Raw genomic sequence first — 13,119 nt, forward strand, 5'->3', positions numbered from 1 at the left:
TTTATTATTTTTAAAGATATCTTTTCTTTACATGTGCCTGAACAGCACTGTATATGAAACATCAAGGTTAATTAATCACTGTGACAGACCCTGAATATTAATATTTACCTCTCTCCACATGATCACACACTAATATTTTAATGAAGAAGAGAACATGAGGATTAAGTAACAAAAACAAATACATTTGGTGCATGTGAGCAGACCCTTATCCCTCAAACACTCACTCTCTCTCTCTCTCTCTCTCTCTCTCTCTCTCTCTCTCTCTCTCTCACACACACACACACACACACACACACACACACACACACACACACACACACACATTCACACCAAGAGGACTAAATTGCTGTTGCTATGGAGACAAAGTCAGCCAGCTCCTAACAATGCTATTTTGGCAGTGTGAGAGATAGAAGCTATCATTTTTCCAACTTCTCCACTCTAGCAACCATGTTTCTGTCTCTCCATATTAGCATTAGCATGTTACATAATTCAATCATTTTCACTCCAGATAAATTGCCCAATCTTGTTCAAGGCTTAGAAATAGGGAGTGGCTGATAATGAGGACAGACTTGTGCATAAAGCCTCTAGTCATATAACAAATACATGTAGATCCCATTCATCTCTGTAATATAATTCCTCTGGTAGATCTAGTAGCTGTAGCCATAATCTAAAGTAAATAACATGGGCTTTAACATAAAGGCAGGTGCTATTTAGTGTTAGTAAAGCAGATTAGTCCAGGTACGAAGTCAGTATGCAATTAGTACTTAATTATAAAACAGCCATAAAACTTGATGAGCTCTAAATTTTAATGTTGTGAGCCCCTGCCTCCTTGTCCTGAGAGGAACGAAATTAAATACCCCATACGGCCATCTAATCTGCTCATAACCCATGTTTAATTGCAGAAGATAAGTGACATCATGGCTCAGGGAGCAACAAAAAAGCATCAGCTCATTTACAGGCTGCAGGATGTCATATCCACTTAGTGGCGATGTGATATAGCACAGATGCCAAACACAGGTGCCACTTGCTTTATGTCTCAGCCTGAGTGGCTCTCCTGTCTCTCATAGGTCACGTTCTGCTTTTGGGAGGCTGACAAAGATAACTGAAAGTGCAAGGGACATGACTCCTGTCAGTAAGGAGATAGCAGTCTTCACACTATTGACTACCCACCCAATGCCTAAGAGCTGAAATCAGCATAGAGCAGAGTGAAGAGTGACTTGGGGTTTTTTTTCTGGCCAATGACGCCTGTTTTATCCGAGTTGATAAAGCACTATGAATCGGTTTTCCAAGCGAATCAATTTTTCACATTTGAGTCATATTTGCAATATTTGCTCTAGACACATTGATCAATCAAAATGTAATCCTGGGTTTCTGAGCAAATATTTCCTGACATGACATCAGCAAACAAAAGGTACTGACTGGAATGATGATTACTTAAAATTACTTTACAAACATTTTTTTATTTTGGGTCAGTAAGGCTAGTGTTAAGCAATGTTAAGAGCAAAAAATATGCTGTAAAATGAAAAACCCCTTTATACCAGTAATTAATTTTAAATAAATGCAATTATATCATCTATACCCATAACTCTTTTAGGTTAATTCAGGTCATGAAGGTTTCATTTTTCTTTTGCATGTCTTCTGCACCAAAGTGAACTAATCTATAAAATAAAAAGACTCTTATTCAGCAATGCTCCAAAAGATCAATTTTGATTATAAAATAAGTATATACTCTAGAAGTGCTGGTATTCATCCATTTTTATCTTGGGCATATTTGTCTTTTTGAGATGAAGTCAATTTTAGTGCAATATTTTTAAAAACACAATTTAATCAGCTAGATTACCATTCTCATCAATTACAAGATCAACAGCAACAGTAATCACAATAATAATAGTTGAATTGTATTGAACTGCAGATTTATATAGAAAATATGAAAACTAAAATCTCTAAAGTAAATATAAAAATTTTGGTACAAAAATGAACATTTCTGTTGTTCTTAATCCTTCTTGTTTTATTCCTTTCTACATTTCTAATACACTTTTAACCATTTCTTTGATTTATTCATTTAAATAGAGTTTCTCTTCCATTCTCCCTTGTTCTCTTTCTTTTGAATAATATCCTATTGTCTTTTATATTCTTAATAACGATCTGCAAAGAGATGACATACAGTAATGTGAGCTTTTCTGTGAGTTTCACTGCAATGGCAGGCTGCTTTTTCTTGTCTGAACAAAGACCCAGAATCTCCCACAAGATTATACAGATAATACTTTATATATATATATATATATATATATATATATATATATATATATATATATATATATATATATATATATATATATATATTCCCCTAGAAATGATTATATATATATTTTTGCAACGTTTTGCACCATGATTTCAGTTTTCCTACTACACTTTATAAATTAGGTCATGCTTTGTGTACATGATGAGGCATGCATGGTAAATGTGGCATAAGCATGTGACATGTAAATAAGGGACTGGTGGAGGGCAGAAATCTACTCCATATGACTGTTTCATGAGTCGGAGCTCACAATTAATTCCAGCACTCAAACATTTGCTTGTTTGATGAATAACGCCAGTGCTTCTGCCATTTAAGGGCAAAGGATTACATTTTAGCTATTCAACTGATACTGATAGTAGCACATTCACCTTAAATATTTTCGAGAAATAAAAATGTTATGCATGTTTGTGTGAAGGTGTGTGTGAGACAGCATGAAAGAGAGAGGGAAATGGATGCACGGAAGAGGCAGAGCTCCCTTTAAGAGAAAACACCAGCACCACCTAACAATGCAAGGCAGACATATTAAAGGGAACCTCTCGCTTTTTTGAAGTACCATAAACTAGGTGTGTTTATGGGAAGTGATTACATCAGTGCATAGTGAACAATGGATTCAGAAAGCTGAAGGAAGTCTCTAGGGGACTTACTGAAACTGCTGTCCTCCTCTTTAGTTCCATCAATGGTTCCATCTGCCTGGAGTTGCAAATGGAAGCCCTGCCGACTGTACAGCTTCGTCACAATCCCCTTCAGCTGGGGCTCTAAGGGATAGACAGAGAGAGAGAGAGAGAGAGACAGAGAGAGAGAGAGAGAGAGAGAGAGAGAGAGAGAGGGTGAGATAGGCACTGGTGTATTAAGTGTAGAAGTGTAACTGGGTGTGTAGCATCAGGCAGAGCAGGATTACACGTGCTTTAGGGCAATAAAAATGGAACCAGAGCACAAACAAACCAGAGCTAGAGAAAGAAAAAAAAATGTACATACATTACATAATGAACCACAAATTTCAAAGCCTTTGCAAAGATATACAGCTTTTGCTTACTGTTTGCCTGTAATCACGTGAGTATTTCGCTACTTTTCACCATTTTTAATTGGCTTAACTGCCTTCGTTTTTCACATTGGTGTTTTCTACCATATTATTCAACCCCTTTTATATCCTCAGTCTTCTGTCCTACCTTTCATCCACTGTTTCTTCTCCAGGGAGACGCCCTGGTAATTCACATGCCCTAGCTACTTTCTGCTCCATTAGCTCTGTACAGAATCTTGCTCCGGATCTGAAAAGAGGCAGATGTCTTTTCAAGTTCAGCTTTCTGTGACTGGGACTAAAATTCCAAGATGGAGCTTCAGACGACTTTGCTCCATCAGAAGTCCTGCAACTCCTCAGTAGGTACAAGTCATCCTGGGACTAGCGGATAAAGCTGGAAGATTGTCTTTATTCTCTAAGGAGCTGACAGAACAAGCATCTACACAATTGCATTATGGTGCCTGCTTTTGAGATTGAGCCAATAGCATGTGAAATAAAATGCATAAGAAAATGTACTGTGCCAAGGCTTGTGCTCCTATTAACATGAGGCCTTAGAGAAAAGAATTGGTCATCTCAAAAAACCCTCACCATTCAGAACTGTGGGTGAAGTGGAGTTCAAACTGCGGTTTGCCAATCTCTGGGAATGTTTGTGCATGCATGTAAGCCTTGGTATCAGAGCAATGCGGGATGATTACAACTCACTTTCTATCTATGGGCTTGTACTGTAGATGTTAAATTTGTTTGTTGTTGTTGATTATTCTGATAATCTTTCTATGAGTACATAGTTCTGAATATGTTTACATGGCACAGGCCCAAATTTAGCATCATTTGCATGCCATTAGCATGGCATATTCATATAAATTTGTCAATGTCCAAATATTTATGGACTTGAGTGTACGGTATATAGTTCACGTTTGTGTTATCTATCTAAACTTGCTTGTTCCTGCATATCATTACACTTGTTGACAATCCTTATCCTTGGACAATGATGAAATGAACTTTGCTTCATGCTGCATGCTTCATATAGATGCATATAATGTTTAAAAAAAGTGTTTAAGACCAATGTATAAACTAAAAATAACAGTTTCAATACAATATTATGAAAATATGTTTGTATATGGAAATAATGGTGGAACTGTGGATACATGTGCTGTAAAATAGTAAACAGCAGCTTTATCAATACATTCCAAAATGAGGACCATATTTTATGATACTCTAGTCTAGCCTTTACAATAGGAAATACAAGAAAACTCCTGTGTGCTGAGAGCTGAGAATAAAATTAACTGCTCTTCTCTCCCCACGAGATACTTATGCCTATAGCCAATATATTCAAATACATGTTTTTTGGTTTAAACCCTAACCCTAAGTTTACTACAATCACCTTAGATGTACAATGAAGGAAGGTAACAAAGATAATACTTTTATAATAGTATGCAAAAGATAATCATTTACAATGGCAGAACGAGAAAAGCTTTGTAATAAATAGCTTGAAAATGGTACGTGCAAAAAGGTCCAGTCACACCATTATTTGGCTCTGTATTAAATACCTGCCTTTTAATTGACACTATTATAGAATCGTATAAAAAAATAAATGGCTGTAATAAAACGAATGGCACTCAGTTTACCAAGTTAAAAGAGAAAGATGAGTCATACTATGAACTCTGCAGCACCCACTTAGCTACCTCAAGGAACCAGTGTTAGAATACTTAAATTGTGCTTGAACATTCTATAAGTGAGTTAACACTGCCAGAGAATTCTGTACTAAACACACGGACACTGATGTGCAATATCTGTCTGTGTGTTTTATCTTGGGAGTGTCCATGGACTGCACACTCTTAGGATAAAAACAGGACAAAAAAACAAAAAGAAATAAACCCTCATTACATACTTTAATAAATCATGCACCAGGAGGGTAATCATATGTTTTTGAACCTGTTCAATTCTGAATAGTGCTGATCAAGCCATACATCTGGGGTAATTTTTGTCTCAACCTCATCTGACACACACACACATACACACACAAACACATACACATACACGCACAAAGCAGTGTTCACTCCCTTAGCTAGGATTCTCCCTGCAACCAAACAACAACTGCAAGTTCACATTGTCTAAACTGCTTTAGAACAAATATTTATATATTGACTTTCCTATTTTCATTTCTTGTCACCCTGAGATTAGTGAAAGCTCTGCTTTGGCGTTACATAATATTGCTGCATGTTCTGCACACGGCAAGCAAGCTTTCACCCTCAATCCTGATAAAGTTTATGCTGTGTAAGTTCACAAGCACAAGCGAAACACTGCTACAGACAGAAAACTGATGGAGATGTAAAATGATGAGCTGAGATGGTGAGAAATTAGTAAAGAGAGGAGCTGTTGAATTGATGGGGATTAGTCTGGGATGAATTGACAGATGCACACATGAGTAAGAATGTGATGGTGTGTATGGAGAAAAAAAAAATGTAAGAAATCCCATCATGGTTATGGAGGTCATGAACAGGATGATGGTGATGACATGAGCATCTGAGCACCTGGTCGTCTCCTCCGGCGCTTCTTAGAACCGAAGAGCTTGACCCGGGAGAAGACGCTGAGGCGACTTGGTTTCTCGCATGCACTTTTGGCTTTGTTCGGGCTGCTGGCGCAGCGGCAGGCGTTGGACTTCTCGCGCTCCCTAGCCTGCCTTTTCTGCCGAATCAGGGAGCTGGCGATCACCGCCGCCATAGCCAGTGTGGCGACGAGACGCCCAAAAGCGCGCGCTGAGAGAGGCTGATTTCGCCCCTCCTCTCTCCTCCTCAGCCGGATTTCTACACGGATCAGTTAACCCGCTCACATCCGACTTCGCATATCAGAGCAACCGGCATCGTTCGTTGTGAAAAGGGGGAAAGAAAATCAGACAATGAACTCAAAGTTGCTCCAGAACTGTAAAGTCTAACTAGAGTTTACACTCCTTTCAGAGGTGAAATGGAAACTGCGCTCGGATTCACGCGCGCGCCTTCCGAATGATGCATTTTAATCTTCTGGATAGGATCAACGCGGCGTCCACATTCAACACCCTGCAGCCTTCCACTCCAAAAGATAACACTCTCTGAGCACAGCACCTAGGAACAGTGCTTTTGTTCTGTCCAGATCCCCAAAACGCGTTTCACAAGATGCCACCAAAGACATTTACGGCATCACATGGGAGGAACAGGAGCACTGAGGCAGAGGGAGTGAGTGAGTGAGAGAGAGAGAGAGAGAGAGAGAGAGTGAATGAAGCGAGTGAGGGAGCGAGTGCGCTGTAATGCGCAGCCACAATAAACACCTGTTAACGAGATCGCATTTTCTGCCGAGGTGTGTTTCCCCTCTATAGGTGGTTCTTATTCAGAGGATAAGCCTGTTGTTATGTTAAAACTACCTAACTCTAGCAAGAGCTTGAGGCGCGAGCGCCCCGTGTTTGCATTAATATGTGCTCGCTCGATATCTCTATCGCGCGCGCTGTGCGTCATGGACTCTGTGTTGACATTTGCGCTTCTCGCAATGCCTCCCCACTGAGGCATATCTGACTCTTAAGGCATGCACTAGTACTTCGCAGATGTGGGCAAGTGAGTGAGGAATGAGGACGCGGCCCCATATATAGCCTACAAATGCCATTTCGATTTTCACGCATTTAAAGTTCAAAGTTCAGCAGGCCCGAAGCTTACTGCCAAAGGGAGTTGTTTGCGCGAGGGAATTACAAAAGTGGAGCTCAAATGAAGATCTCAGATTGCCAGTGAATTCTTCTAGACGCATGAGATCAACTCGCCAGAACAAGAAATGAGTTGCTCCTCAAAAATGCTGTTTCTTGAGGTGGGAGTGGGCATTGTGGTGCTAGGCTTATGCTTCTTGATGCCTTTTTTTTATTATTATTTTAAAAAACTCTGTTATAACGCATGCACTTCAGTCCTTCATCATTACTCCAGTTATCCTGATTTCATACCAGCAATCATTTTTCATGCCTCTAGTCCCTCATATAGCTTTACCACATTGCAGAACCAAAAGTCCATGGGGTGGAGCTGAACCTGATCCAACTCCTCATATAAGCTTAAACCTTCCCATGAAGTGCTGTACAACTTAGAATAACAACAACCTGATCCAATATGAAACACACTGAGGTGTCTCCACCCCTGGACTTTTGTTCAGGTAGGAGAACCGGGATCAGTCCGACTCCATCCTCTGGACTTAGTTGCGGTGGTAGGTGTTCCTGTCTTTCAGTAGGACTTCTTGTATAAGATCCATCCATCCATCCATCTTCTATAGCGCTTATCCTTTTCAGGGTCACATGGAACCTGGAGCCTATCTCAGGGAGCATCGGGCACAAGGCAGGGTACACCCTGGACAGGGTGCCAATCCATCGCAGGGCACACAATCACACACACACACTCACACCCATTCATACACTACGGACACTTTAGACATGCCAATCAACCTACCATGCATGTCTTTGGACTGGGGAAGGAAACTGAAGTACACGGAGGAAACCCCCGCAGCACAGGGAGAACATGCAAACTCTGCGCACACACAGCGCCGCGGGAATCGAACCCCCGGCCCTGGCGGTGGGAGGAGAATGTGCTAACCACTAAGCCTTCGTGCGCCCATCTTGTATAGGATGTATAGGATATTTTATGTTTCTGTATGCTGTAGCATTAAAAATTCCCTTCACTGGAACTAAGGAGCCCAAACCTGATCCAGCATGACAATACCTCTGTACACAAAGCGAGGTCCTTGAAGACATGGTTTGGCAAGTTTGGAGTGGAAGAAATTGAGTGGCCTGCACAGAGCCCTGACCTCAACCCCACTGAACACCTTTGGGATGAACTGAAACACCAACTGCACACCAGGTCTCCTCGCCCAACATAAGTGCCTGACCCCACTAATGCTCTTGTGGCTGATTGAGCACAAATCCCCACAGCCACATTCCAAAATCCAGCGGAAAGCCTTCCCATAAGAGTGGAGGATATTATACCAGCAAATGTAGGCAAACTATATTTTTTGTCTAACACATACAGTGGGGGAAATAAGTATAGTAACACCTCAACATTTTTTCAGTAAATATATTTCCAGTGAGGCTATTCACATGAAATGTTCACCGGACATCAGTATTAACTCAAGAAATCCGGAAATATAAAGAATTCACAACATTAAATCCATAAATAAAGTTATGTGTAATAAAGTGGAATGACACAGGAAAAAAGTATTGAACATGCTAAGAAAAAGCAGTTTTCCAAGGCAAGGTAAGGCAAGGAAACAGCTGAAGTCCATAAGAAGTTAGAAAATAATTATGCACCCTTTCTGTGCAAATTAATATCAGCTTGTAAATTGATGGTCTATAAAAAGGCTTTTTATTACCAAGGTGTCACACAAGAAACATCTCACAATGGGTAAAAGCAAAGAGCTCTCCCAAGGGCTTCACAACCTTATTGCTGCAAAACATATTGATGGAATCGGATACAGAATTATTTCAAAACTTCTGAATCTTCCAGTAAGCACCATTGGAGCCATTATCCACAAGTGGAAGCAACGTCACTCCGTCATCAACTGGCCACAGACATGAACTCCTCGCAAAATTCTGACCAGGGAGTCTGAAGAATAGTCAGAAGAGTAGCCCAAGAGCCAAGAACCACTCGGAGCTCCAGAAACACTTGGAGGCAACAGGTGCCATTGTCACAGAGAAAACAATAGGCAATGTACTCCACTTCTCACGCTCACCATGCAAGACTCCATTACTAAAGAAAAGGCATGTCGAAGCTCATTTAAAGTTTGCTACAACCCATTTGGACAAGCCTGTGAAATACTGGGAGAGTGTAGATGTCCATGTTTGGAGAAGGAATGGAACTGCACATCACCCTAAAAACACTATACCAACAGTGAAGTTTGGAGGTGGAAGCATCATGGTGTGGGGCTGTTTTTCATTGCATGTACTGGCAGACTTCATATAATTGAAGGAACGATGAATGGAGCCCTTTATCAGGAGATTCTTGAGAAGAATCTGCTGTCATCCACCAGGATGATGAAGATGAGACATTGGTGGATCTTCCAGTTGGACAACGATCCAAAGCATACAGCAAAGGAAACTCTAAGTTGGTTTCAGAGAAAAAAAATCAAGGTGTTAGAATGGCCCAGTCAATCACCTGATTGAATCCAATTGAACCAGATTTAAAGACAATATGTTTAGAAGAATGGACCAAAATCACACCTGAATACTGCAGCAGATTAATTTCTTCATACAGGAAGCATCTTGAAGCGGTCATTACAAACAAAGGCTTCTCCACTAAGTATTAAATTAATTTCAGTTAGCATGTTCAATACTTTTTTCCTGTGTTATTCCACTTTATTACACATAATTTTATTTATGGACTTTAATGTTTGGATTTCTTTATATGTGTGGATTTCTTGAGTTAATATTGATGTCTGGTGAAAATTTCATGTGAATAGCCTCATTGGAAATATATTTACTGAAATAAATGTTGACGCGTTCAATACTTATTTCCCCCACTGTATAATCCATCCATTCATCCATTCATCTTCTATACCGCTTTATCCTTTTCAGGGTCATGTGGGAACCTGGAGCCTATCCCAGGGAGCATCAGGCACAAGGTGGGGTACACCCTGGACAGGGTGCCAATCCATCGCAGGGCACAATCACATACACACTCACACACCCACCCATTCATACACTACGGACACTTTGGACATGCCAATCAACCTACCACGAACCTACCACAACCCTGGAGGTGTGAGGCGAACATGCTCCACTGTATAATAATACTCTATATTACTCATTACTTATATGTGGGTACATTGAAAAGCCAAGACTCCATTTCCGTTTTCTGTGTTTCTATGCTAAAATCCCACAATGCTATAAACAGAAAAATCAGACAGTTAATCTGATCTTGCCAAGCTTCACAGACAAAACAAATAGTGAATGAATCATAAGCCAGTCACTACTGTGTGATAGTAGGCAGGTAAATAAGAAGACATTGGAGCTCATTTTAATGATAAGCGCACTGCTTATGCATGTTGCAGTGCTTTGCTCTGCTGTTTAGTGTAGCTTTTTAAACTAGCCAGGACAAAGTAGCATTGCACTGATATTTTACCTTATTTTGACACTTTTTTTGAGAACCATGCCAATAGAATTAAGGTAAAAACAAATGTGATGGTTAGTGATATACTGTACTATATACTTTTTGTTATAATGACAGAGATTTAGTATCACAATTTTCTTGTTAACAGTTGTAACTGGGTTGTGATGGATTTTAAGTTCATCATTCCATTTAAATTTTGGAAATGATAAATGTAGAAGGTGGGGCAGCGGTCTAGTGTGTGTATGTTCACTGGAAGAGTGGTGTTTGGGGACAAACTAGAGGGATACTGACTAATGTGGCACTGCTCATGTCCTATGTCTCTCTCTCTCTTTTTCTGTCTCTCCCTGAGCAGTGAGCTGAATGTGTGTGCTTTTGAGAGAGCAAAGCATAAAGCAGTGAGTGAGCTGTAAAGCTGCCAAGATATTTGCCAAAATAAAAAAGCTCACAAGTGTCTGCTGTGTTCTCTATACAGCATACTGCCAACATTGTTACAGTATGAAACCGTCATCTGATTCTTTTCTGGCAGAGATATGTGATACAGTAAAACCTAAACTATTGAAACCAACAAATTCTGCTTTAATGCTAAAGTATAAGCACAACCTTTAACAACTGCCTCTAATGAGCAGAACATTTCCAATCACACTGCCTCTGCCGGCTTAGCTTCTTCCCATAGTGCATCCTCATCCCATCTCTTCCCCAGGTAAGCGATGCACACACACCCGGCTGTCCACATCATGTAAAAGAAAACGTGATTCCGTTATTCAGACCAGGCCACTTTCTTCCATTGCTCCATGGTCCAGTTCTGATGCTGGCGTGCCCATTGTAGACACTTTTGGCAGTGGACAGGGATCAGCATTGGCACTCTGACTGGTCTGTTGCTATGCAGCCCCATACGCAGCAAGCTGCGATGCACTGTGTGTTCTGACACCTTTCTATCATAGCCAGCAATAACTTTTTCAGAAATGTGTACTACAGTAGCTCTTCTGTGGGATTGGACCAGACGAGCAAGCTTTCACTCCCCACCCACATCAATGAGCCTTGGGCGCCCGTGACCCTGTTGCTGGTTCACCGGTTGTCCTTCTTTTGACCACTTTTGGTAGGTACTACCACTGCATACCGGGAACACCCAACAAGATGCTCTGACCCAGTTGTCTAGCCAGCACAATTTGACCCTTGTCATTTGCTGCTTAATATATCCCACTCCTTGGCAGGTGTGACTGTAATGAGATAATAAATGTTATTCACTTCACCTGTCAGTGGTTTTAATGTTATGACTGATCTCTCTTTCTCTCGCTCTGTGTGTGTGTTTTCATGTTGTATTTATAGCATTAGACTTCAGAGGGAAATCATACAGCAGACCAGTAGGCTATCCAGCTCAAGTCAGAGCTGGCTGAATACAAGAATATTAAAGTATTTGCTACCTCATTTTGTATATGTGTTTAGAAATGTTCCATGCCATCATTTTTGCAACTACAATTCACAGCTAGTTCACATTTCAAATTAAAGTTTAAAATGGATATTTTTCTTATGTGTGTTATATTTTCTTTCATTAATCAATATATAAATTATCTTCTTTCAGTAGTTCATTCAGTAGTAAATACAAAGATGCTTTGAAAAGGTGAAAGGAAAAAAAATAACTGCTTGAGGCAGATAGAGGCATATCTCATAGGCAGGATTGAAAAGAGCAGCACAACAGATAACACATGTCATTATGGTACAATATAGCAATTATGGTACAAAATGCTAATAACTGAAGAGTTGAATTAGAAGCTTCCCTGCTCTACCCTGCTCTATGATTGTAGAACTATATAATAGAGCTGTTGCTCTAACATTGGGCATAGTCAATAAAACAATTTGGAATGTTCTGAAAAAGAAAGAAACCACTGATGTACTAAAAACCAGACATGGAACAGGTTGGCCAAGGAAAACAGCAGCAGTCATTGTAAGAGCTGTGAAGAAAACCCCAAAAACAACAGTTAGTGACATCACCAACAACCTTCACAGGACAGGGGTGAATGTATCACAATCCATCATTTGAAGAAAGCTTCAAGTGCAGAAATATAGAAGCAATTCCACAAGATGCAAACCACTCATCAGCAGTACGTTTCAGAGCCACAAAAGTTCTGGAACCTCTACCAAACCTCTACCAAAGTGATGGAAAGGCCAAAGTGTGGACAAAGAACGGATCTGCTCATGATCCAAAACATATAAGCTCATCGGTCAATTGTTGGTGGAGGTAGTGTCATGGCTTGGGCTTGTATGGCTGCTTCTGGAACAGGCTTGCTAAACTTTTGATGATGTAACTCATGATGGTAGAAGCAGAATGAATTCAGAAGTCTACAGAAACAATCTGTCTTCCAGAGAAATGCATTCAATCTAATTGAGAGGAACTCCTTCATGCAGCAAGACAATGACCCATAAAGCACTGCCAACACAATGAACTTCATCACAGGGAACAATTGGAAGGTTTTAGACTGGCCAAGTCAATCACCAGACCTTAACCAAGTTGAGCATGTATTTCACCTCCTGAAGAGGGTCTGAAAGGAGAAATCCCCCAAAACAGACAACTGAAACATGCTGCAGTGCACACCTGGAAAAGCAACGGAAAAGAAAAACGCAACAATTTGGTAGTCTGTGGCACACCTACTTGGTGCAGTTATTGCAAGCAAGTGTTATTTACTTCCATTTAATTTAAGACTATCTGT

General features: G+C 40.3%; 1 protein-coding gene across 5 annotated transcripts in view; it reads right to left on the reverse strand.

Moving 5' to 3' along the window:
• fgf13a (fibroblast growth factor 13a) overlaps positions 1–13,119 on the reverse strand; it is a 134,811-nt gene that overhangs the window by 28,663 nt on the left and 93,029 nt on the right. For 4 of the 5 annotated variants that reach the window (XM_017473344.3, XM_017473346.3, XM_017473343.3 and 1 more), the window contains one exon: positions 2,944–3,054. In XM_017473344.3, coding sequence (XP_017328833.1) covers positions 2,944–3,054 — 111 coding nt within the window. Of the gene's footprint in view, positions 1–2,943; positions 3,055–5,845; positions 6,689–13,119 lie in introns of those variants that run through there. The other variant, XM_017473345.3, reaches the window with a different exon arrangement.

This window comes from Ictalurus punctatus, chromosome 8, assembly GCF_001660625.3.
Source record: "Ictalurus punctatus breed USDA103 chromosome 8, Coco_2.0, whole genome shotgun sequence".
Taxonomy (NCBI): Eukaryota; Metazoa; Chordata; class Actinopteri; order Siluriformes; family Ictaluridae; genus Ictalurus; species Ictalurus punctatus.